We start from the raw sequence: 27,496 nt of genomic DNA on the forward strand, positions 1-27,496 counted from the left end.
TCACTGAAAGCTAACATGCAGGTGCAATAAGCAATTAGGAAGGCTAACGGTTACTGGTAATGGTATTGGTATTATTACCATTATGTTATTGCAAGAGGATTTGAGTACAGGAGTAGTGAAGTCTTGCTTCAATTGCATAGAATCTTGGTTAGACCGCACTTGGAGTACTGTGTGCAGTTCTGGTCCCCTTACCTTAGGAAGGATACTATTGCTATAGAGGGAGTGCAACAAAGGTTCACCAGACTTGTTCCTGGGATGACGGGACTGTCCTATGACGAGAGATTGGGGAAACTGGGCCTGTATTCTCTCGAGTTTCAAAGAATGAGAGGTGATCTCATTGAAATCTACAAAATACTTAAAGGGTAAGTCTGGAGAAGGGCATCTGTCAATCTCACTGTGCCTAATGAATGATGACTGGCTTACAGAGCGCACCTCGACTGTCTAATACCTGTTTGACCTCATTCACATTGAGGCCTCTGTTTCAATGACCAACCACATGCCCCTGAAGCTCTACATTGACTGCTGTGTAGCTACATTGAGCCCAGACAAGGATTCCACCCTGAGATACAGCACCATTGACAGGGTAGATGCAGGTAAGATGTTCCCCCTGGTTGGGGAGTTAAGAACCAAGTGACACAATTTCAAAGGGGGAAGCCACTTAGGACAGAGATGAGGAGAAATTTCTTTACTCAGAGGGCTGTGGAAGCTCAGTCAGAGTATGTTTCATGCAAAGATTGACAGATTTCTAAATACAAACGACATTGCTCCCTTTCTCTCTATAGTATCTGGGTTGCCTTCTCGATCTCGGTTGTGTGAGAGTTTCTCACAGTTGCCCTCTCTTTATCTGGATTGCAGTGCAGACACACATTAACCCACTATGAGCAGCGCCGGGCGGAAGTGTCGTCTGGAGCCACTCCTTACCCCGGTGCGGCGGCGTTAACGTGTACCGAGCGCCTGGGATTTTAAAGGTAGTGTAATTGTGGCATTCACTCATCATTTAACTTGAAATAACGCCTCCAAATATGCAATGGAAGCCGCCGGGCTCTCGCCCTGCTCTCAGCCGCTGCACGTCTGCACCGAGCAGAGGAGGGAAAGGCGGAGGGAGCTGCTGCTCCCTGTCCTGTGCTCAGTTTCTGGATATTGTTGGGGAGGCGGTTTTGTTGTTAACGCCATTTTTGAAGGGATTTTTAAAAAAATGTGCCTTGAAAAAAATATCAGTGTTTGATCATTATTAGCTGGGAGTGGAAAAGTCAGTTGTATTTTGGTCTTGAAAATGAATGATTTTATTATTAGCTCTTGGGCAGCTTTGCTCAGTGGTTTCTTAAGAGTGGAAGTGAAAGTTTAAAGAGACAGTATCCGCACGTCCTTTCTCCAGTTTCTTGTCTCTTTCCCCTCCTAACATAATCGCGTTGTCCATGTGTTGTTGCAGAGACGTTATATAGGAGCTAGGGAGGTTTCATCCTATTTGTGCATTTATAGGGGCAAAAGGACAAAACATATCCAGTAACTATTGTGTGGAAAGAGAAGTATTTTCAACGGGGCTAGATCATAGGATAGGTGTTGATAGTTGGTTGAAATTGCACTACTGCTCCCGAAAAAGAACAATTCAAGGTTTTATAGATTTTTCATGTGATATTGAACAATTGGTGTTAATATCCTTTGTTGGTATCTATTCTGTGGGCCAGTTGTACTGATCTGGGTATCAGCAATTGTATCCTTATTTTAAACCACTGTCATTGGTGTATTCCGAGAAGAGTGGGCTGTTCTTGTGCTTGCTGCGTGTGAGATGCTGCATAAGAGTTGAGAAGAATGGACTGATTCCTCTGCAATTGAGTTATAGCAGACTTTTAATTTGGAAATACGACTGGATTTTCTCACTTTCTAGTTTAGCTGATTATTTATCTTTCACTGCTGATTTCAGGAGAATAATATTTAACAAGTTTACCAACGTCCTCACCCAAAATGTTGACTGATACATAGTATTTTTTCTTTTATGTGTGCAGGCATTTGTTTGAATTCACAAAGCACTCTACAAGAGCATCGTACTCCTGTCCTGAAGGCATTGACTTGAATTTTGGTTTCATAAGTGACAGTTTCCCTCCAGAACTTTGCCCAAATAGCTGCTGTCCACATGTCAGTCAGCTGTTTCATCATGGTGTGCAGCGCAGCTGAGCTTAATCCCAAACAACTTGTATTTATATAGCAGCTTTAATGTAGTAAAACATTCCAAGGCACCTCACTACAGTATTATTGAACACTGAGCCACATAGCGATATTATGACAAGTGACCAAAAACTTGGTCAAAGAGGTAGGTTTAAAGCAGCGTCAATGGTGGGTCCACGGAAATATGAAATGCATTAGAGGGACAGTTCTTGGCTGGGTTGTAGGCCTGAATGAAGTTAGAGATAGGGTGATGGCAAGGCCATTGGGGAGGTGGGGGAGGGATGGATTTAGGAACATAGGAATAGGCCATTCAGCCTGTCGAGCCTGCTCCGATATTCAGTTAGATCACGGCTGATCATCTGCCTCAATGCCACTTTCCTGCGCTATCCCCATATCCCTTGATGTAATTTGTCTCCAGAAATCTATCGATTACTGGCTTGAACATGCTCAGTGATTGAGCTTCCACAGCTCTCTGGGGTAGAGAATTCCCCTCGAGTGAAGAAATTCCTCCTCATCTCAATCTTAAATGGCCTGCCCCTTATTCTGAGACTGCGTCCCCTGGTTCTTGATTCACCAGCCAGGGAAACATCCTATCTACATCCACCCTGTAAGAATGTTGTAAGTTTCAATGAGATCACCTCTCGTTCTTCGAAACTCTAGAGAATACAGTCCCAGTTTCTGCAATCTCTCCTCATAAGACAGTCCCGCCATCCCAGAGATTAGTCTGGTGAACCTCCGTTCCACTCCCTCTATGGCAAATATATCCTTCTTTAAATAAGGAGACCAAAACTGTACACAGTACTCCACGTGCGGTCTCACCAATTGCAGCAAGACATCTTTACTCCTGTGCTCTAATCCCCTTGCAATGAAGGCCAACATACCGTTTGCCTTCCTAATTGCTTGCTGCACCTGCATGCTAGTTTTTATTGACCCATGAACAAGGACACCCAGGTCCCTTTGGATACCAACGCTCCCAACCTCTCACCATTTAAGAAATATTTTGTATTTCTGTTTTTTTCTACCAAATTGGATAACTTCACACTTATTCACATTATATTCCATCTGCCATGTTCTTGCCTATTTGCTTAGCCTGATCAGGTCTGCTTGAAGTCTCCTTGCATCCTGCTCACAAATTACATTCCCACTTAGTTTTGTGTGATCAGCAAATTTGGAAATATTGCAATTCGCCCCCACGTACAAATCATTTATATAGATTGTAAACATCCGTGGCTCTAGCACTGATCCTTGCGGTCCCCCACTAGTAACAGCCTGCCTTCCTGTGAATGACCTGTTTATTCCTACTCTCTGCTTTCTGTTTGTTAACCAATTCCTAATCCGTGCAAACGCGACATGAAATCCTGTGACATTGATCACAAGTCGTGGGAGTCAGTTGCCAGCGTTCGCCAGAGCTGGCGGGCAGCCATAAAGACAGGGCTAAAATATGGCGAGTCGAAGAGACTTAGTAGTTGGCCGGAAAAAAGACAGAGGCGCAAGGGGAGAGCCAACTGTGCAACAGCCCCGACAAACAAATTTCTCTGCAGCACCTGTGGAAGAGCCTGTCACTCTAGAATTGGCCTTTATAGCCACGCCAGGCGCTGCTTCACAAACCACTGACCACCTCCAGGCGCGTATCCATTGTCTCTCGAGATAAGGAGGCCCAAAAGAATCCGTACTAGTATATTACCTCCAATCCCGTGCGCTCTAATTTTGTTTTTGTTCATTCATGGGGTGTGGGCACTGCTGGCTAGGCCAGCATTTATTGCCCATACCTAATTACCCTTGGGAAGGTGGTGGTGAGCCGGTGCCTTGAACCGCTGCAGTAGGTACACCCACATTGCTGTTAGGAAGGGAGTTCCAGGATTTTGACCCATTGACAGGAAAGGATGGGCAATATAGTTCCAAGTCAGGATGGTGTGTGGCTTGGAGGGGAACTTGAAGATGGTGTTCCCATGCATCTGCTGCCCTTGTCCTTCTAGGGTGTTTGAGGTCGCGGGTTTGGAAGGTACTGTAAGGAGCCTCGGAGCCTTTGTGCGTTGCTGCAGTGCATCTTGTAGATGGTACACACTGCTGCCACTGTGCATCAGTGGTGGAGGGAGTGAATGTTAGTGGATGGAGGGCCAATCAAGCGGGCTGCTTTGTTCTGGATGGTATCGAGCTTCTTGAGTGTCGTTGGAGCTGCACCCGTCCAGGCAAGTGGAGAATATTCCATCACACTCCTGACTTGTGCCTTGTAGATGGTGGCTTTGGGGAGTTAGGAGTGAGTTACTCGCTGCAGGATTCCTAATCTCTGACCTGCTGTTGTGGCCATGGTATTTATATGGCTACTCAGTTCAGTTTCTGGTCGATGGTAAACCCCAGGATGTTGATAGTGGGGGATTCAGCAATTGTAATGCCATTGAATGTCAAGGGGAGATGGTTTGATTCTCTCTTTGAGATATTCATTGCCTGGCACTTGTGTGGTGCGAATGTTATTTGCCACTTATCAACCCAAGCTTGGATATTGTCCAGGTCTTGCTGCATTTCTACAGGGACTAACCTGATGTGTGGGGCCTTATCAAAAGCCTTCTGAAAATCCAAATCCCACATCCACTGGTTCTCCATTATCTATGCTACAAGTAACATCCTCAAAAAAACTCCAACAGGTTTGTCAAACATGATTTCCCTATCATAAATCCATGGTGACTCTGCCCAATTTTACCATTATTTTCTAAGTGTTTAGTTATCACATCCTTTGTAATAGATTCTAACATTTTCCCTTCTACTGCCATCAAACTAACAGGTCTGTAGTTCTCCATTCTCCATTTTGCTCCATTCTTAAATAGTGGGGTTACGTTTGCTACGTTTCCAGTCTGCAGGAATCTTTCCAGAACCTCTCGAATTTTGAAAGATAACCACCAATGCATCCACTATCTCTTTTGCCACCTCTTTCAACACTCTGGGATGCAGCTCATCTGATCCAGGGGCTTTATCAATCTTCAATCCAGTTAACTTTTCAAGTACTACCTCTTTACAAAGACTAATGCCTTTCAGTTCCTTATTTTCACAAGTCCCTTGCTTATCTAATATTTCTGGGAGATTTTCTGCTTCCGTGAAGACAGACGCAAAGTAATTGTTTAGTTTCTCCACCATTTCCCTGTTCTCCACTATAAATTTTCCTGTCTCCACCTGTAATCTTTTCCTTTTCACATACCTAAAGAAGCTTTCACTGTCTGCCTTTATGTTTCTCGGGAGCTTGCATTCATATTCTCTTTTCCCTTTATCAGTTTCTTGGTCATCCTTTGCTGGGTTCTAAATTGCTCCCAATCTTCAGGCTTACCACTTTTTCTGGCAACCTTATAAGCCACTTCCTTTGACCTAATGCAATCTTTAACTTCTTGTGTTAGCCACGGTTGATTCACCTTTCCCATTGGGTATTTGTGTCTTAGAGGAATATATATCTGTTGTAGACCATGTAATACTTCTTTAAATACTAGCCATTGTTTTACTACTGTCAAATCTTTTTGTGTATTTTCCCAATCTACCAAAGCCAACTTGCCCCTCAGACCTTTACAGTTTCCCTTTTTCAGATTAAAAACCCTAGTTTCAGAATGAACTATATCACATTCAAACTTAATGTGAAATTCTATTGTATTATGGTCACTATTTCCCAAAGGCTCCTTTGCAGCAAGATTATTAATTAGCCCTTTCTCATTACATAATACTACATTTAAAATAGCCTGATCCCTGGTTGGTTCTTCAATGTACTGCTCCAGAAACCCATCTCGTATACACACCAGGAATGCTGCCTCTTTTATAATTCAGACCTCAGTTTGGAGTTGCGTCTGTCAAGGAAATAAGATTGTTTTCTAATTATCTTAATTTCACCACAAGCTAGCAGTAGAGAAACTTGGCCATGCCACCTGCTTTTGTTCAGATCTGTGCAGGAATTGTTGAACTCTGAAAGTAAGATCACATAATATGTTGTAGGAAACAAAACAAAAAAAGTGTTGGAAATACTCAGGAGATCTGGCAGCATCTGTGGAGAGAGAAGCAAAGTTAACATTTCAGGTCTGTGACCTTTCATCAGAACTGGCAATGGTTAGAGAAGAATTAGGTTTTAAGCAAGCGAAGGGGAAGGTGTTTGATCGGGCAGAGGGAGATTAAATAACAAAGCTGTCCTGGGACAAAGGCAAAGCGTGTGTTAATGCTTGTGGTGAAAGACAAAGTATTAGTCCAGAGAGAGTGTTAATGGTGGAATAATAAGCAGCTCTGTCTCCATGAAAAGCAGGCACATGGTTAAAAAATAAAATATTTTTAAAAAGGCCAGTCATGCTCTGAAGTTATTGAACTCCATGTTCAGTGGCATGGCTGTAGAGTGCCTAATCGAAAGATCAGGTGCTTGATCATCCTTGAGCTTGCGTTGATGTTCACTGGAACACTGGAGCAGGCCAAAGACAGAAATGTTGGCATGAAAGCAGGGGGGAATGTTGAAATGGCAAGCGACCGGAAGCTTGGGGTCATGCTTTTGGACTGAGCGGAGGTGTTCAGCAAAGCGTTCACCCGATCTGCGTTTGGTCTCCCCAATGTAGAGGAGACGGCATTGTGAGCAGCGAATACAGTATACTAAATTCAAAGAAGTACAAGTAAATTGCTGCTTCACCTGAAAGGAGTGTTTGGGGCCTTGGATAGCGAGGAGAGAGGAGGTAAAGGGGCAGGCATTACACCTCATGCAATTGCATGGGAAGGTGCTGTGTGAAGGGGACGAAGTGTTGTGGGTAATGGAGGAGTGGACCAGGGTGTCACATAGAGAACGATCCCTTCGGAATGCTGACGGGAGGGGAATATGTTGTCGGTCCTTGTTTGTACTGAAGTGATTGGTGCAGTGAGCGTCAGTCTTCCATGACCCAGGAAATAATTTGGGAATTAGGTGCGATAATCTGGGATCTTAATCTGTCACAGGAAAGGAAATGGCTGATCTAGATAAAGTACATGTTTGATTTCGCAGTAGAAGAGTGGTCTTAGAGAAAGCAATTGGAGGGCAGCCTGGGAGTGGAGGATTCAGCGGAAAGTCACTTCAGGACTATTGGTAGGGAAAACCATTGAAAGGAGGGCATGCACTGCAAACGAGCAGGAAGAGAAATGGAATCCAGGGAGGACTAGCTCATGAAAAAAGCTAAAAGTACATTAAGTACAAGCATAGTGAGAAAATAGTGGAAAACTTTATTGCGCAAAAATGCAGTAGTAAGGAAAATAATTCAGTAAACTTATGAGAGGGATAGAGAGTGCAACCCAACTGTTAGAGAACAGTGCAGGGATCAGAAGTTTACTGAAAGGAAGTAAAACAGAATTTAAATAGAAAAAGTAGAAGCTCAAGCTGGAATAGTGACGGGAAATTAAGAGTTAACAGGAAATAAATTGGGAGAACCAACTGATAAAAGACATTGGGTGAATGAAGAGAGCTGATGCAATTTGTGTGATGCCAAAAAATGCTTACCAAAGGACAAGAAACAGTAAGACACAGATTGAAAGAATTAAGCACACTAGCCTGCATTTCTTTTAACATAATACTTTTAATATTAATTAGTTCTTGTAGACAACTATTAAATTTTGATTCTATTTTAATAAAAGTTGGGTGATTCTATTACACGTTCCAGGGTTCCTTGCTCATGTTAACGATTCTTTGACTCTTATCACTCAAGAACTGCCTCATTTAAATATGTTATATATCTTTATATATTCAGGAAATGTTTACTACAGAAACAAATTGGTGCTATTGACAGTTAAACGGAAGCAAAAAATTGAAAGCAGCAGGATTTGATGCCTTTGTTGCCCTTTTCTCATTTCATTCCTCCTATAATATGAGAAGTATTAGATGAAAGGGTATTATTGTGTCACAAAGAAAGGGAAAAAACTAAAATCTTTGCTGTGTAACAGAATTAAATAATTGATGAATTGAGTTATGTTGCAAGGTCTTCTATCCAAAAGTTACTGTGACATTGATGATGTTGAAATCATTTAATACAAAATTTGAATGAGCTCCAGAGCTATGTGTTTTATTTGGAATAGACTTTTTTTTCTCTGCCAATTTTCTGCTTTCTGGGAGGTGGGGCCCTCTTGCTGGGGTACAGTTCTATGACTGCTGAGCGACCTCCTCGTCCAGGTAGCTGTTTTTCATATGAATCTAAATAGTGAACAATGGCAAACTGTTCAAATGGAGGGGAACTGGGACGACGGCACAGTGGGTTGATCCTGCGTACACCTGATACCTGCATTTGTACACTTCATTTTGGGTTTATATGCAGCATATACAGCAGTAGTGAACTATGGCATACACAGTTAGATCACTGAAGAGCAATCGGCAGCATGCTTTTCAGTTCCTGCATCCTCAGTGACACGGTGGTAGATGCACCACATGGTGTTTCACTAAACCATACACACCTGAAGAAAGCATGCTTGTGGGTCAGGGGCAGAGGATGCAGGGGAAAAGATGGGGACCCTGTATGGTTTTAGCTGTGGAAAGTAAAAACATTTGTACCTCAAATCAGCTGAAACTGCTTTGCAATGTCATATCTATCAAATATGACTTGATTCCGTTGGTTTCCTGCATGATACATGCTAAATAATCATTGAGCAAACATATCTTAATGGATGAAATGAAACTGCAGAGTAGAACTGCTTTGAGATAAGGTGAGGCAGTGCTTCTGGAGAGAGAGGTCCAGTATGTACATGTGGCGGTGCATAGCACTGAATGTGGATCTCAGGATGCGGCGAGAACAGCAGTCCGAGGAACATTGCATTTCTCGGTGATATCTGCAATCGTGAAACGTCAGTTGGAATCCACGTGGAATAGGTTGGAGCCGGAGACAGTCACTGAGGAAGGAGTTTTGGTAGACACTTTATCAAATACTAGGAGGGAAATAGAAAGCAATGAAGGTGAACAAGGTAAAAGAGGCAACAGTTCTGATGAAGGGTCACTGACCTGAAATGTTAACTCTGCTTCTGTCTCCACAGATGCTGCCAGACCTGCTGAGTATTTCCAGCATTTCTTGTTTTTATTTCAGATTTCCAGCATCTGCAGTATTTTGCTTTTATATCTTAACGGATGCCCTAAATAGCAATGTATATTATATTACAGCCAGATGAGGAAAGGGTCTCAGGCTCCCCTCTTGCCCTTCCTCTTATTTGACTGCAACAGGGTTTATTCCTTTTAAACAGTAGTTGTCCTTACCACCTCTGTGAGTGTTTTACCTTTTTCCTTTACTGTGATTGCAAAAGAACCAATCGGACAGGTTTTTTTGAGTTTAAACAAGAAAGAGGTAAGTTTATTATTCTTAACACTCTAATCTAATTTAAAAAATACTAAAAAAATACACTACACATCCATACACACATTGATACGAGAATTACACATACGCAAGTAGATTACAGGAGGAAAAATAGCCTTGGTGGTTGGATTGAAGTCTAGAATAAAAAGAACTTAAATTTGGTCTGTAAATCCAGTAGTCCTTGGCTAAAGCTGTATTCTTGAAGTCCTCGCTGGTCAAAGTGCCCTTTGGTTGGCCTGCTTTGCTCATGGTTGCTTGAAGGCAGAATTGCAGTTGGCTCTTTTCCCCTTCTCGCTGGCTGTAGCAGTCTGTAGGCTTGGAGGGTCCCCCAGTTGCAGAAGGTTTTCACTTGATATTTTCTGGGGAGAGAGAAAGAGAGAGAGAGAGACAGACAGGGGAGCAGCAGCCTTCTTTTCTGCTGTACGCTGAGTGACTGCTTGTCTGTGTAACAAAACTTACAGTTTCTTCAAAGATGAACAGACTGTCATATGGTTCTCTCACTGCCCTTTGTTTTTAATGAGGTCCAAAGTCTAAAACCCAAAACTTCTCTTAGGTGGGGTTGGCATGTTTGCCCCCGGAGGGATGTTTCCATTTATGAATGTCTCGAAGTGGTTTGAAGTGTCCCACTCAGTTTACTCAGTTCGCCAAAGCATTGTTCTGGCTAGGCTTCTTGTTAAACTTTTTGTCTCCAGTTCAATCTCCTCATGTTTGAATTGTAAATTGCAGTGGCCATCTTGGCTGCTAGTTTTTTTAAAGTTACTGTAGAGTTTTTTTTTCATTAAAAAGCCTAATGTAGGTTTCCAGCCGATGAAATTAAATATTTCTCATTTGACATATAGGGTTTTCCTGACTTATTTACGGGCATATACCTAAAAGCTACATTAAGCAACTTCCTTTCTTGTTATTTAGTAATGCCACCCCCCCAGCTGGAACTCCCCCATACAGACCAGGAAGAGCTCAGGTTTGTTTCCCTAGTCTAGCTAGCTATGAGCAAGGTTAGGTGATCTGCTCACTGTTATCCAACAATCTCTGCTGCAAAGTGCAACTGTATGGCTGTCACACAGGGCAGAATTGGGCTAAAATGTTGGGCCTCCTACAGTTGTATTGTTTGCTGATTGTAGGTTCACATAAAGAATGGCCGTTTAGGAAATGTTATTAGAGTAACTGGTGCCAGTGGCACAGACTCGAGCAGGATTGGGAAAAAATTGCTAAAGGAGGGGGATAATATGCTAAACATTGGGAATATCTTGCATCCTTTAATATTTTTCTTTGTTTAGTTTAGTTTTCTCTCTTGGATGTTTTGATTGCCTTGGCTTTAATAGTAATAGTGGGATTAGATTGGGTGGCAAGTTTTTTCACTCGGGCAGACACCACGGGCTGAATGGCCTATTTCTGTGCCGTAACTTTTCGATGGTTCTAGTAACTTGTGGTGAACATTCCATACCCTAATAACTGTGTATACAATAAAAGCCTTCAAACCTCCTCCTTGTACTTCTAGTATTAATCCTGAGTTTATAATCCCTTGTTATCGTCTCTCCCGTTAATGCTTCTTGAGCCTGAAAATACATTATGATTATCTTATTTTTTGTTGTACTGTCCAGTTTCTTGTGATGGCACAAAAGAATAAGATCAACTCTGCTGTGGAGGTTTCAAGCAAGAAGTTGTTAAAACCAAAAACAAAACAAAAGACAAAGACACGAGGTAAACATGAAAGTATAATAAACGCGTATTCTGTGCACATTGATTATTAGAAACTGATTTTTAAAGTTGTCTGTTTTCATGAGAAGTTGACTATTTAAAATTTATTTTTATAGCATTTGTTTTATTGGTAAGATATGACACAAACACCAAACTATAAATTATTCCAGCAAGCTACTACATGCAGTCAGCATTTCGGCTAATTACTATGCTTACTGGACTCATTGAGGAACAGCTGACCCTGAAAATCTGTTCAATATAAGAACTTAAACCATTCTATAGTTGTGAATATTAAAAATAAATATTTAAAAACTGTCTTATTTACTCCAGATCCTAAATGCTATATTTTTGTATCAAGTTTTAGTGAGGAATATTATGTCACAGTCATTTATGGCATAGAAGGAGGCCATTCAGCCCAACGAGTCCATGTAGCTCTGTGTGGAACAATTAATTAATTAAATCAATTAATTAATAAAAAGCTGGATTTGAAAGCTAGTATCAGTAATGATGACCATGAAACTATCGATTGTCATAAAAACCCAATGGGTTCACTAACGTCCTTTAGGGAAGGAAATCTGCCATCCTTACCTGATCTGGCCTACGTGTGATTTCAAACCCACAGCAATGTGGTCGACTCTCTTAACTGCCCTCTGAAATGGCCTAGCAAGCCACTCAGTTGTCAAGGGCAGTTGGGGATGGGCATCAAATGCTGGCCTTGCTAGCAACGCCCACATCCCGTGAAAGAATATTTTTTTAAAAAGTCACTCACTCTCGCTCCCCTGCTCGATTCCCATGGCCCTGCATGTTTATTTCCTTCAAGTGGCCATCCAATTTCCTTTTGAAATCATTGATTGTCTCTGCTTCTACCACCCTCATGGGCAGCGAGTTCCAGGTTATTATCACTCACTGCATAAAAATGTTCTTCCTCACCTTCCCCCTGCATGCTGAGCAGCTGGTGTAGAAGGGAGGGTTTCAGATATCTGGACCATTGGGCTCTCTTCAGGGACAGATGGGACCTGTACAAGAAGGACGGGTTGCATCTAAACTGGAAGGGCACTAATATCCTGGCTGCAAGGTTTGCTAGCGTCACTCGGGAGGGTTTAAACTAGTGTGGCAGGTGGGTGGGAACCAGAGCAGTAGGACAGCTAGTGAAGTAAATGAGGAGGACATAGTAAATAAGGCCAGTAGGACTAAGAGGAAGAGCAGGCAGGGAGATGTTGCTGAGTACAGCGGGACTGGTGGTCTGAAGTGCATTTGTTTCAATGCGAGAAGGAAACAGGAAAGGCAGATGAACTTAGAGCTTGGATTAGTACTTGGAAATATGATGATGTTGCTATTACAGAGACTTGGTTGAGGGAAGGGCAGGATTGGCAGCTAAATGTTCCAGGCTTTAGAAGCTTCAGGCGGGATAGAGGGGGATGTAAAATGGGTGGGGGAGTTGCATTACTGGTTAAGGAGAATATCACAGCTGTACTGCCGGAGGACACCTCAGAGGGGTCATGCAGCAAGGCAATATGGGTGGAGCTCAGGAATAGGAAGGGTGCAGTCACGATGTTGGGGGTTTACTACAGGCCTCCCAACAGCCAGCAGGAGGTAGAGGAGCAGATATGTAGACAGATTTTGGAAAGGTGTAAAGGTAACAGGGTTGTAGTGGTGGGTGATTTTAACTTCCCCAATATTGACTGGGACTCACTTAGTGCTAGGGGCTTGGATGGGGCAGAATTTGTAAGGAGCATCCAGGAGGGCTTCTTGAAACAGTATGTAGATAGTCCAACTAGGGACGGGGCCATTCTGGACCTGGTATTGGGGAATGAGCCCGGCCAGGTGGTCGCAGTTTCAGTGGGGGAGCATTTCGGGAGCAGTGACCATAATTCCATAAGTTCTAAGGTACTTGTGGATAAGGATAAGAGTAGTCCTCGGGTGAAGGTGCTATTTTGGGGGGAAGGCTAATTATAACAATATTAGGCAGGAACTGAAGAATTTAGATTGGGGGTGGCTGTTTGAGGGTAAATCAACATCTGACGTGGGAGTCTTTCAAACGTCAGCTGATTAGAATCCAGGACCAGCATGTTCCTGTGAGGAAGAAAGACAAGTTTGGCAAGTTTCGGGAAGCTTGGATAACACGGGATATTGTGAGCCTAGTCAAAAAGAAAAAGGAAGCATTTGGAAGGCTAGGAACAGATGATGCACTTGAGTAATATAAAGACAGTGGGAAGGAACTTAAGCAAGGAGTTAGGAGGGCTAAAAAGGGTCATGAAAAGTCATTGGCAAACAGGATTAAGGAAAATCCCAAGGCTTTTTATACATATAAAAAGAGCAAGAGGGTAACCAGGGAAAGGGTTGGCCCACTCAAAGACAGAGGAGGGAATCTATGCGTGGAGCCAGAGGAAATGGGCGAGGTGCTAAATGAGTACTTTGCATCAGTATTCACCAAGGAGAAGGACTTGGTGGATGATGAACCTAGGGAAGGGAGTGCAGATAGTCTCAAGTCATCTCATTATCAAAAAGGAGGAGGTGTTGGGTGTCTTGCAAAGCATTAAGGTAGATAAGTCCCCAGGGCCTGATGGGATCTACCCTAGAATACTGAGAGAGGCAAGGGAAGAAATTGCTGGGGCCTTGACAGAAATCTTTGCATCCTCATTGGCTACAGGTGAGGTCCCAGAGGACTGGAGAATAGCCAATGTTGTTCCTTTGTTTAAGAAGGGTGGTAAGGATAATCCAGGAAATTATAGGCTGGTGAGCCTTACGTCAGTGGTAGGGAAACTATTCGAGAGGATTCTTCGGGACAGGATTTACTCCCATTTGGAAACAAACGAACTTATTAACGAGAGACAGCATGGTTTTGTGAAGGGGAGGTCGTGTCTTACTAATTTGACTGAGTTTTTTGAGGAAGTGACGAAGATGATTGATGAGGGAAGGGCGGTGGATGTTGTCTATATGGACTTTAGTAAAGCCTTTGACAAGGTCCCGCATGGCAGACTGGTGCAAAAGGTGAAGTCACACGGGATCAGAGGTGAGCTGGCAAGATGGATACAGTACTGGCTCGGTCACAGAAGACAGAGGGTAACAGTGGATGGGTGTTTTTCTGAATGGAGGGATGTGACTAGTGGTGTTCCGCAGGGATCAGTGCTGGGACCTTTGCTGTTTGTAGTATATATAAATGATTTGGAGGAAAATGTAGCTGGTCTGATTAGTAAGTTTGCGGACGACACAAAGGTTGGTGGAGTTGCGGATAATGATGAGGATTGTCAGAGGATACAGCAGGATATAGATCGGTTGGAGACTTGGGCGGAGAATTGGCAGATGGAGTTTAATCCGGACAAATGTGAGGTAATGCATTTTGGAAGGTCTAATGCAGGTGGGAGGTAGACAGTAAATGGCAGAACCCTTAGGAGTATTGACAGGCAGAGAGATCTGGGCGTACAGGTCCACAGGTCACTGAAAGTGGCAACGCAGGTGGATAAGGTAATCAAGAAGGCATTCGGCATGCTTGCCTTCATCGGTCGGGGCATAGAGTATAAAAATTGGCAAGTCATGTTGCAGCTGTACAGAACCTTAGTTAGGCCACACTTAGAATATTGCGTGCAATTCTGGTCGCCACACTACCAGAAGGACGTGGAGGCTTTGGAGAGGGTACAGAAGAGGTTTACCAGGATGCTGCCTGGTCTGGAGGGCATTAGCTATGAGGAGAGGTTGGAAAAACTCGGATTGTTTTCACTGGAACGACGGAGGTGGAGGGGCGACATGATAGAGGTTTACAAAGTTATGAGCGGCATGGACAGAGTGGATAGTCAGAAGCTTTTTCCCAGGGTGGAAGAGTCAGTTACTAGGGGACATAGGTTTAAGGTGCGAGGGGCAAAGTTTAGAGGGGATGTGCGAGGCAAGTTTTTTTTACAGAGGGTGGTGAGTGCCTGGAACTTGCTGCCAGGGGAGGTGGTGGAAGCAGATACGATAGCGACGTTTAAGAGACATCTTGACAAATATATGAATAGGAAGAGAATAGAGGGATGTGGGCCCCGGAAGTGCAGAAGGTGTTAGTTTAGGCAGGCATCAAGATCGACGCAGGCTTGGAGGGCCGAATGGCCTGTTCCTGTGCTGTACTGTTCTTTGTTCTTTGCATCTCTTGCCCAAAATCTTCAATCTATGTCCCCTAGTCCTTGTACCATTTGTTAACGGGAACAGTTTTTCCATGTCTAACTTACCTAAGCCTGTCATAATTTTGTATCTATCAAATCTCCCCTCAATCTCCTTTGCACCCGCGAGAACAACCCCAGCTTCCCCAAGCCCACCTTGCAACTAAAATTCCCCATCCCGAGAACTATTCTAGTAAATCTCCTCTGCACCAACTCAAGGATCCCCCCATCCTTCCTAAAGTGTGGTGACCAGAACTGGATGCAGTACTCTAGTTGTGGCCTAACCAGAGCTTTATAAAAGGCTCTGTATCACGTCCCTGCCTTTGTACTCGCACAATCTCATATGCTTTGCTAACTACTCTCTCAATATGTCCTGCCACCTTCAAAGATCGATGCATCTGCACCCACAGGTCCCTCTGTTCCTGCACACTCTTTAGAACAGTGCCGTTAAGTCTGTATTGCCTCTCCCTATCCCTTCTGCCAAAATGCATCACCCAACATTTGTGTGTATTAAATTCCATCTGCCATTTGTCTTGCCCATTCTGCTTCCCTATCTATGACCTGTTGCAGGCAGTTCATATCATCCTCACTGTTTGCCACTCTGCCAAGTTTGGTATCATCAAATTTTGAAATTCTATTCTGTATTCCAAGATCCAAGTCATTTATATATAGCAAAAAGAACGCAGTGGTCCTAGCACTGACCCTTGGGGAACACCATTGTCTACCATCCTCCAGTCTGAAAAACAACCATTTACCATGACTAGTTGTTTTATGTCCTTAAGCCAATTTTTTAATCCAATTGGACACTGACTCTCCTATTTCTTGAGCCTCAATTTTGTTAACCAGCCTTTTATGTGGTACTTTATCAAATGCTTTCTTAAAATCCACAGAGACAACATCCACCACATTCCTTTCATCAGGTGGAAAGTGGGAGGGTGGGAAAAAGAACAAAAGGGAAGGTCAGTTGCTTAAAACCTATTATATTTCTAACTTTTCCCAGTTCTGATACAAGGTCATCAATTTAAAACATTAACTCTGTTTCTCTCTCCACAGCTGCTGCCAGACCTGCTGAGTATTTCCAACGTCTCCTGTTCCTATTTCTGATTTTCAGCATTGGAAGTATTTTGCTCCTGAAAATTAAATGTTCAGCACCTAGAGTTTTTCTTTAAAAAGGTCACTGCTGGAAATTTATTTTCAAAAAAACCTTCTATTATGTTGTTAATGTCACTGCAAACTAGTATGCCCTTTGTATTGCCTACCTTAAACCATCATTGCTGTTTAGCAAAACTGGAAGGGTTGCTGATTAACTTTATAAATTCTTATATGAGTGTATTTGTATTTATATTTGCCTTATCAGAACATATGGTTATTTCAGAATAAACAGAACAAATCCCAGTCCAGACACAATGGTCAGCAGAACAAATTGCAAAGTTACCTCAAATATCCTCGAACTTCAGTGTGGCCTGAATTTGGGTGAGGAGGGAGGAGAGAAATATAATGAACATCAATTTAGGGAAAACACTTGGCAAAAACCCGAGGACCAACAATTCTTCCAGGTCTGTGCCCACTGCAGTCCCCACCAGTGTGTATTGACTTGGGGAGGTTACAAATATAAAAGTTCCTAGTGGCTGCCCATACCTGTAGGATGTATCTTGGGCATCCACCTTTTCCCAAATGTCCAGTGCTGGGATGGGAGTTCCCAGTCTTGCGTGCCACCCTAGTGAGAGGGCTGCGTTTTAAGAAACCTGTCTTTTTCTCTTCAGAGGCTCAGTCAGCAATCCACACCTATTCCTGCTGGACGTACGTGCCACCCAGTATAGTGCCCGGGGTCCCACACCTTCTGTGTCAGTCACCTTGTTTAAATTCGGCAGAAACTCCACCCCAAAGACCATGGGTAACTTGTGGGCAAGGTTGGAACCAACCATGTACTTGGTATCAAGAGCCAAGGAATTTTGGGTCCATGGTTTTTGTGAGAATGTCATGAAAATATAAACCAGGTAGTTTTTCACTGTGAGTATGTTTTAATGTATTTCAAGGTTTCAATTTGAGTTTTGCCATGGGTGTTCACATCTTTGATTACTTGTTTGCTATTTCTATTTGTCACTGAATCTGGTTTCATGACTCTTTCATGTGATTTGAGGAGTTATTTTCCTTAATATATTGCTGAACTGTAGGGTGGGGATTACTGAAAATGTGTGCTTGTATGAATATTTCAGTATTTTAGAATTACTACTCTAGATGTACAATTTTACTCTGCTTTCCTCAGGGAACATTGAGAATTTAGGTTGGTTTTTATTTGCTTTTTTTTTCTTCATGCGTGTATTGATCTTGTCTACTTTGTGAAATAACTACAGATGCTGATGGACTACTTATTACAGAAGAACATTTAGCATTAATTTACAGTACCTTGAATTTATAGTAAATGAAACCCGAAGTGTGGGTATGTGCAGGTTTGTGGAGTGTGTTGAATGTGTAGCGTGATTGACCGAGATAGTGTATAAAAAAAAAATTAAAGGGAGAGTGGGTTAGGTAATTGAAGCAGATGGACGATTGAGAGATGCCGTTTTTTGGACCTCCCAGGTGGATTACTGTGCCTTCTCCAGGACCACTTTTATTACTTTGTTATAATTCAGCATTCCCAGGGCAGGTACAGTACTGGATAGACGCAAAGTGAAGTTTCCTTTAGAATGTATTTTAGCCTGAGTCTCGGGTGTGCCGCAACTGCATAAAACCAGTCAGAAGTATGGCTTTCCCCTGAGGAAATTGCTGAGCAGTTTTTGTGCTGTGCAACCACAGTTACTAAGAGATGAAGCTAATTGTACAAAGCCATTTTGCCAAGGACATGTGCTGTTACCAATTTCTGAGTGAACATAAAACCAAGGAGCAGGAATAGGCCATTCAGCCCCTCAAGCCCTCATGGCTGATCTGATTGTGGCCTTAACTTCATCTTCCTGCCTTTCCCCCATAACCCTTTACACCCTTGTAGATCAAAAATCTGTCTCACTCAGCCTTGAGTATCTTCAATGACCCAGCCTCCACTGCTCTCTGGGGAAGAGAATTCCAAAGAATAATGACTCTCTGAGAGAAGAAATTCCTCCTCATCTCTGCCTTAAAAGCGAGGCCTATTTCAGTTCAATAAATGTGCCGTGTCCCAGTCATTTCAAATACATGGTGATTTAAGAAGTCCTAATCCAGCATAATTTGCTGCTGAGGCCAGATTTGCAATAGCTTGGATAATCTTGCGTGCCTTTCAAGATGTTTAAGATAAATGTCACGGGAATGGAAAGATGAAAGTAATACATACATAGGTTTTCTGTAGAAGTTTCTGAAATGTGATACAGCTTTGTATAGGCAGTTGTAAAAGAACTCTGAGTTTTGTTTATAATAAAAGCAAAATACTGCAGATGCTGGAAATCTGAAATCAAAACAAAAAGTGCTGGAAATATTCAGCAGGTCTGGCAGCGTCTGTGGAGAGAGAAGCCGACTTAACATTTCAGGTCAGTGGCCTTTCATCAGAACTGGCAAAGGTTAAAAATGTAATAGGTTTTTTTATTTTATGCCTATACTGATTTTTGGTTTTACATTTGTGTGATTTTAAATAGTCTATTGTACTATACTGCATGTTTCTCCACTGCTTCTGTTCTCGAGTTTTTTGTTTGCAGTTTTATAGGACCACCAAAATGTGACCTTTCTAGGCTCCACCACCAATGCGCAGTGACAGCAGTGTGTACCATATACAAGATGCACTGCTTGGTTCCCTTATCTTAGGAAGTATATTACGCCACAGAAGGAGTGCAGCAAAGGTTCACCAGACTTGTTCCCGGTGGGATCCTTCGACTGCACCTTCCAAACCCATAACCTCTACCACTTAGAAGGACAAGGGAAGCAGACGCGTGGGAACACCACCACCTGCGAGTTCCCCTCCAAGCCACACACCATCCTAACTTGAAGCTATATCGCCGTTCCTTCACTGTCACTGGGTCAAAAACCTGGAACTCGCCTTCTAACAGCACTGTGGGTGTACCTATGCCTCATGGACTACAGCTGTTCAAGAGGTTGGCTCACCACCATCTTCTTGAGGGCAACTAGAGATGGGCAACAAATGCTGGCCCTGCCAGGGCCAATAAAAAGAAATAGTTTGACAAGTCGCTGCCTGCCGTCTATGAACAGGTTTTAGAATGTCACAATGTCAGACTTGGCAATTGCATTAAGAATAAACCTGCCATAAATGGTAAAACGCTCTGTATGAGGTACAGCTCTTTATGTCTTATAAAGTATATTAACTTTTTCAAATTCTTTCTCTTTGTTATATCCCAGATCATTTGGAGTTCTTAATCCTTCATTCCTTTCTTTTATTTTTGGTACATGTCACCAATTGCAGGTGTTTGAAATGTATACAGTTATAAGGAATGGAAATTTCAGTGAATAGACTGGATAAGTAAGCTTTTTAGATGAGGTTTTAAAACTTATTTTACTTATTATGAAGGATCTAAAAAGGAGACTGAGCGTGAAGAGCTATCATCAAAAGGAAAAAATGTTAAACATTTGGAATTTCAGGTAAGAATCTATTTTCTCTTTTGATGATCAGGCCTGTTAAATCCATAATTCCTAGCCCACGCTACCCAAATTGAACTAATGCTCATGTTTGTCACTGTAATATTCCCCAATGCAGTATATTTTCTCTTGTATTTATAGCTTTCTGTATAAGAGGGAAAAATGTGAGGTTATCCACTTCGATAGGAGGAATAGATGTGCAGAGTATTTCTTAAATGGTAAGAGATTAGAAAGTGTAGATCTACAAAGGGACCTGGGTGTCCTCGTCAATAAGTCACTGAAAGCTAATGTGCAGCAAGCAATTAGGAAGGCTAATGGTACGTTAGCCTTTATCGCAAGAAGATTTGAGTATAGGAGTAGCAAAGTCTTGCTTCAATTATATAGTACCTTGGTTAGACTGCACCTGGAGTACTGTGTGCACTTTTGGTTCCCTTATCTTAGGAAATATATTACACCATAGAAGGAGTGCAGCAAAGGTTCACCAGACTTGTTCCCGGGATGGTGGGACTGTCCTCTGAAGAGAGATTGGGGAAACTGGGCCTGTCTTCTCTAGAGTTTTGAAGAATGAGAGGTGATCTCATTGAAATCTACAAAATACTCAAAGGGTTAGACAGGGTAGATGCAGGTAAGATGTTTTCCCTGTTTGAGGAGTCTAGAACCAGGGGACACAATTTCAAAATAAAGGGGAAGCCACTTAGGACCAATATGAGAAATTTCTTTACTCAGAGGGTTGTGAATCTTTGGAATTCTCTACCCCAGAGGGCTGTGGGAGCTCAATCATCCAGTATGTTTAAAGCAGAAATTGACAGATTTCTAAATGCCAATGACATAAAGGGATATGGGGATAGAGTGGGGAAAAGGCATTGAAGTGGATGATCAGCTATGATCGTATTGAATGGCGGGGCAGGCTTGATGGGCTGAATGGCCTACTCCTGTTCCATTGAACCAAGAATTATGCTCTAGTAGGGATTGTACTACGAATACGGAATTTTCTATGGCTGCCATTTGCAGTTTGGATACAACAGATCTGCAAAAGTTTACATTTTTGATTTCTCTTCTAGTTTTCTTTCATATGCTCCTTCTCTAAAGGTGGTGACTTGCTGTGGTTGCGTTTTGTTCGGCAGTTGTGACACTCTGATACCTCAGCTAGGTGTGGCTGTTTTTCATGAGTGAGCTTGGATAGTGCCTGTCAGCAGGATATTGCAACTTATATACTGAGTGGCCCCATTGATATTGTTGGCTTTCAGCAGTGTTCATGCACATACGTCATTTTATTTTTACCTTTTGCACATCACACCACCTGTGTGTGTGTATGTCTAATGTTTCTCCCCCTCCCTCGACCAACCCCCACCTTATATATAGTAAGCAAATCAAAGATTGACTGTTGTTCCTTTCAGTTGTTTCTTTTTCTTTCTTAGCTGTGGCTTTCATTCTTTACCCTCTCAATCTGACTTTGGCCCCACTGAGAATCAAGTAGACTATTAATTCTCCACTATGGATTGCATTATATGTCAGTAAGGTTTAACTCCGGTTTCACAGCACATAGAATATACAGCACAGAAATGGGGATTTGCCCAATCAGTCCATGCCAGTGTTTATGCTCCACAGGGCCTCTTCCCATCCTTCCTCATCTAACTCTATCAGCATAACCATCTATTCCCTTCTCTCTCATATGCATATCTAGCTGCCCCTTAAATGTATCTATAGTACTTGCCTCTTAGGTTAAGTTGCTCCAAATGATAGTGCACTTACCTAGCTGGTTACCTGGGAAAAGGCTTACCTGTGAAGATGAAAAAGACACCTCGAGGCTGAGAAGGGTGATTTCCTGACGTGGAAAAATGTCATCTTTCAGAGGCAGTCATTGATGGGGTGCATTGATCCGTGATGTTGTCATTGTGGAAGTTTAAGATGACAATTTCTGGCACTTTGGAGGATCTCATGACCATTTGACAATTGTTTTTGATGGGAGTATTCAGCTGTAGCTCGTGGGGCATATCTTGATCATAATTAGAGTCCTACCAAATTCACGGTCAAATTTTACAAATTTCACAGTTGTGGTATTTCAAAAATTGTGAATTTCATGATTTCACAAATTTAAATCGTAAATTTCACAGTGTTGCAACAAATCATGAAAATGATCTATTTAAAACAAAAAAAGACCAGGGAGGTTTCTGGTTTCAAATGGCATTTATTGTATACTCAAAAACTATTGTAAAAAGCTGACTATAAACAGGTCACATTCTTTACTCACTGAAGTCAGTGGTTGAATGTGAGCATGGAGCAACCTGCAACTGTCTGTTTCTTTATTCCCTGTTTCTGCGCTGTGAGCACCTGTCTGTGTTTAGACACATCTCTCTCCACGTCCACAGAGTTTATTGGAATTGTCCTCACAATGTGTAGCAAATCCTTCGGTTGGTAATCCTGTCTTAGTTTATTTGCACTTGGCAAGCAACCACCAATTTCCACATTACGTTGAATGAATACCCTCAGCTTTGGGTGATCACGTTTTTCCAATGGTGTTGTGGCATTTGCAGAAGCATCCACAAGTTCTATTGTAATCAGCTGATGATTTTCTGAGCTCTCTGTCGACTTCTGAAAAAGAGATGAAATTGTTTCATGTTTTTTTTTGCATGTTTGCTTTCCAGCACTGCTGGAAAGATGCTCTCTTTTGCTACGATGGCTTTCAGATTCTGAGTGGTGCTGAATCATTGCCTGCAGTGTGTGATCCAACGAAACATTGCAGCTTCTATAAAACAGTATACGACCATAGCCATGCAGAATTTGGTTTCCAAATTCTTTCACCCAATGTGCTGTGGTGGTGGCCGTTTTTGATTTGCTCATTCTGGCATTCTCACTTGTCTGCTAACGCTTGAGACGACTACACTCAAAACCAATCAAAGGGTTGAGCCTTGTGTCGTCAGTCAGTAAAATGCGCAAAGTTTGCAAAATGGCCGATTACACAGAGGACCCGAGATTCATGATCCGTGAATTTGGTAGGGCACTAATTTTTATTTATTTTTTTTTATTTAGAGATACAGCACTGAAACAGGCCCTTCGGCCCACCGAGTCTGTGCCGACCAACAACCACCCATTTATACTAACCCTACAGTAATCCCATATTCCCTACCATCTACCTACACTAGGGGCAATTTACAACAGCCAATTTACCTATCAACCTGCAAGTCTTTGGCTGTGGGAGGAAACCGGAGCACCCGGCGAAAACCCACGCGGTCACAGGGAGAACTTGCAAACTCCGCACAGGCAGTACCCAGAATCGAGCCCGGGTCCCTGGAGCTGTGAGGCTGCGGTGCTAACCACTTTGTAGCTAACTAATTGTAACAAATGGAATCCAGAAGAGAGAGGGTCAAAATATAGGTTAAATATTACAATGGGCATCTTTTTCTTTTTCCCAAGATCGGCAGTGTCAATCTTTGTGCAGTGGCAAATCTGCACTGAGGCATCAAGCGGTGATTGTGGCTTTTATAGCATTTATATTCAGTGCACGCACAACTTCGCAGGAGATTCTTGAGTGTAAACGCTGAAACAATTTGGGGGGAATTTTAATTTCCCCCCCCCCTCCCCCACCAGGAGAGGCGAGAGGGGTGTGGTTAAATTTTTAAAAATCTGAAACCTTCTGCAAACGTGCCTACTTTTGGTTTAACCAGGTTGAGGAGGTGGGGGACGGGTGAGTAACCTGTTCTCAGGAAGATGGAGTTCAATCAGGGCAAATGCGAGGTGATGCATTTTGGAAGATCCAATTCAAGAGTGAATTATACAGTAAATGGAAAAGTCCTGGGGAAAATTGATGTACAGAGAGATTTGGGTGTTCAGGTCCATTGTTCCCTGAAGGTGGCAACGCAGGTCAATAGAGTGGTCAAGAAGGCATACGGCATGCTTTCCTTCATCGGACGGGGTATTGAGTACAAGGGTTGGCAGGTCATGTTACAGTTGTATAAGACTTTGGTTCGGCCACATTTGGAATACTGCGTGCAGTTCTGGTCGCCACATTACCAAAAGGATGTAGAAGCTTTGGAGAGGGTGCAGAGGAGGTTCACCAGGATGTTGCCTGGTATGGAGGGCGCTAGCTATGAAGAGAGGTTGAGCAGATTAGGATTATTTTCATTAGAAAGACGGAGGTTGAGGGGGGACCTGATTGAGGTGTACAAAATCATGAGAGGTATAGACAGGGTGGATAGCAAGAAGCTTTTTCCCAGAGTGGGGGATTCAATTACTAGGGGTCACGAGTTCAAAGTGAGAGGGGAAAAGTTTAGGGGGGATATGCGTGGAAAGTTCTTTATGCAGAGGGTGGTGGGTGCCTGGAACGCGTTGCCAGCAGAGGTGGTAGACGCGGGCACGATAGCGTCTTTTAAAATGTATCTAGACAGATACATGAATGGGCAGGAAGCAAAGAGATACAGACCCTTAGAAAATAGGTGACCGGTTTAGATAGAGGATCTGGATCGGCGCAGGCTTGGAGGGCCAAAGGGCCTGTTCCTGTGCTGTAATTTTTCTTTGTTCTTCTTTGTTCTTTGGGTCACTAATTATAATATGTTAATAAGGCTTCCTCCCCTCTGGTCCCTGGCTGCAGCCTTCTTGTGCAGGCTGTCCTACCTGACAGCCAGACAGAGCCTCAATCTGGCTGGCTGTCAGTTGGGGAACAGAGAAAAATTTCACATGATGGTCTGTCCTTAAATTCAGCAGAACCTCTGTTTCCTGCATTTCCAGGTTTCCTAGCTGCTACAAGTCCTCCCCCCATCCCACCCCATCCCCTTCCTCATAAATATCAGTGTCTTTGAGGCTGAAGCTGGCTTTGCATCGCCACCAAACCTCAACCATACACTGACGTGTAATTTTTCTTTTTTGTTAGGAACTGAGAAAAGGATACTAGCAATCTACCTGCACTTGGTTGCATAAGCAGACAGGATGATGTGGAGAAGGTAGTAGGTAAAGGCACAGCTTTCCAGCTGCCAAATTAAAGATAACTTAGAATTTATTAATAAATCTTAAGTAATTTTCAACTTTTCCCAACTGGGCAGTAACCTGACTGTGCAGATCATCTGCCCGATGTACAGTCTCATTCATTTTCATCCTGGTGATTTCAATGGAATCAATGGGGGGGAAATTTGCTCTGCCAGTCAGTGAGGTTAGAAATGATCCATGGTATCTGGTGAACTTCACTCTTGCTGACTTTTCAGTTCTGCAATGCTGAAATATTGGAAATTTTAAGCTTGGGATTTCAGGATATTTAAAATGGCCAGTATATTATGATTAGCAAAGATATAACTGCAAACATAGTTTCAGTATTTCTCAAGACCTCAGTATCTCTGGAATTGTGACATTTAGCGATGGAGCATATGGGGAGTATGCTAATTTAGTTCTTAAACCACAAAAGCCGGATGGAATTCTGGTGAATTATTTTATTGAAGTATAATGCACTTCATATTGGACAACAAGTAGCCTGCTTGATTCTCAGATTTGTGGAAGATATACTTTCCTAGTGTGTATGTTTCACTATACGTTTATAATCATACAACATTTAAGAAGTATTTAGATGAGCACTTGAAACGCTATAGCATATAAGGCTAAGGGCCAAGTGCTGGAAAATGGGATTAGAATAGATGGGTGCTTGATGGCCGGCACAGACACGATGGGCCGAAGGGCCTGTTTCTGTGCTGTATGACTCTATTATTCACAGATTTTGTTTTTCTAGACTACTCAGCCGCCGGAAAAGGAATTGGAACCAAGAATACAAAAGATAAAGATCACTTTGGGAGATGAGAAGTACGTACAGCTTGCTGGACTATGTGTTGTGTTTCATTTAAAATTCTGAATAGGAAATTTTACATTTCTCTTTGATCTCTTTGGTTTACTAGTTGCCTCTGTTACAGGTTTCCCTCCGAGTTTCTAATGGAAATTATTATTTATCATCCGTGTTTGTTAATAAAATTGTTTTGACAAAAGAACCAGAAGTGACATGAGGAAATATTGTAGAATGCAGTGAGTTGTTGTGATGCAGAATACACTGCCTGAAAGGGTAGTGGATGCTAATTCAGTAATAACATTCAAAAGAAAATTGGATAAACGCTTGATCTTGGAAAATTTGTAGGGCTGGAGGGAAAGAGCAGCAGAGTGGGATTAATTGGATAGCTGTTAAAGAGCTGGTACAAGCACGATGAGCCAAATGGCAACATCCTGTGCTATATTATTCTATAATAATGAATTGAATTGCATTTATGTTGTCTCCATTCAGGTATATTTAGTTTGTGCCCAAAACCAGGTTGTAATAACTTGTATATTACAAAGTTTTTGCAGCACAGAAACAGGCCATTGAGTCCAACAGGTCCAAGCTGGTATTTATGCTCCACTTGAGCCTCTTGGTCAAACATATCCTTCCATTTCTTTCTCCCTCATGTGCTTATCTAGCTTCCCCTTGAATTCATCTCTGCTATTTGGTTCAACTGCTCCTTGTTCTAGTGAGTTCCTCATTCTGATCACTCTGTGGGTAACCAAGTTTCTCCCGAATTCTCTATTGGATTTATTAGTAACAATCTTTTATTTATAATCCCCAATTTATGTCTTGAAGAAAATTGAAATATTTTTAATTTTAAATAAATAGTGGGGATCCCCAGCAATGCCTTCTGTTAAAATACTCTTCCTTTCTCCTTCCCATAGCTATTAGAATCACCTCTTTGTGAACCAGGTACTCTTCAGTGTTTTAGTGGTGGTCGAAAAATAAATCAATCAAGATATGTGCTTGAACCTTTTTGTTTACTAGGGCTAAACAATACAAAAGTAATTTTGTTACCAAGGACAACCAAGAAGAGTCTTTTAGTGATACTTCATCCTCAACATCAGAAGATAAGGTTAATGGAGAGGATGATGGACAACTGACGATTAGAAAGCCCAGATACTGGTTAGAGATGAAGGGGATGGAGGCATATGTGGAAAAAGGGAAAGGTAAATTACAGATCTTATCTTTATAATTGTGCAGCTCGTGCACAATCTCTGATTTTCATAAACTTGGAAGTAGGTAGATCATTTTGAAGAATTGACAAATATCAACGTAAAGATTATGTTGGCTGTACACTATGATAATCAGCAAGAGATGTGGCCCTGTTCTGGAGGTATATTATCTGTAATTCCATCACTTGCACTCTTGATTAGCCAAGAAAGATTTTATGGTAGCTGGGGATTAGCTTTGCATAAATCATTTAAAATGCAATTGCACATTTTGAACTGGCTTTTCAGAGATTTTGTGCTGTGCTCTGAATTCAGAAAATAAGTAGCAGTTACTCTCCATGTGGCTGTTGATCTGGATACCAGCAAGAATTGTGGCTCAGTTCTTTCAAGTGTACCTCCTTTTTTAAAATGAAAAACATCGAATCTATCTGCACATATTAGAAGTATGATTGGATAATGCAAGTAGAAGAACTACTCAGACAAAGTATATGGGTGCTCTCCTAGGAGCGCTGGTTGGTGGGGTGGGGGGGGGGGGGGAAAGAACCCCTTTATTATGGCATTTAATTGTGGTTTTGCTACTTATTTTTCACTTGAGGTTTCTGGAATCACTATTGCTCTGCAATAAAAAAACAGAAAATGCTGAAAATATTCAGCAGGTCAGGTAGCATCTGTGGACCATACGAA

The 27,496-nt window shown here is 42.3% G+C and overlaps 1 protein-coding gene across 1 annotated transcript in view; it reads left to right on the top strand.

Annotated features, from left to right (window-relative positions):
• The first annotated feature begins 918 nt into the window (after positions 1-918).
• znf512 (zinc finger protein 512) overlaps positions 919-27,496 on the top strand; it is a 75,469-nt gene continuing 48,891 nt past the window's right edge. The window contains exons 1-6 of the mRNA XM_068024083.1: positions 919-968; positions 11,069-11,168; positions 16,189-16,257; positions 19,785-19,855; positions 25,563-25,633; positions 26,628-26,809. Coding sequence (XP_067880184.1) covers positions 11,078-11,168; positions 16,189-16,257; positions 19,785-19,855; positions 25,563-25,633; positions 26,628-26,809 — 484 coding nt within the window. The 5' untranslated portion in view covers positions 919-968; positions 11,069-11,077. The remainder of the gene's footprint in view (positions 969-11,068; positions 11,169-16,188; positions 16,258-19,784; positions 19,856-25,562; positions 25,634-26,627; positions 26,810-27,496) is intronic.

The sequence above is a fragment of the Heterodontus francisci genome, chromosome 3, assembly GCF_036365525.1.
Source record: "Heterodontus francisci isolate sHetFra1 chromosome 3, sHetFra1.hap1, whole genome shotgun sequence".
Lineage (NCBI taxonomy): Eukaryota > Metazoa > Chordata > Chondrichthyes > Heterodontiformes > Heterodontidae > Heterodontus > Heterodontus francisci.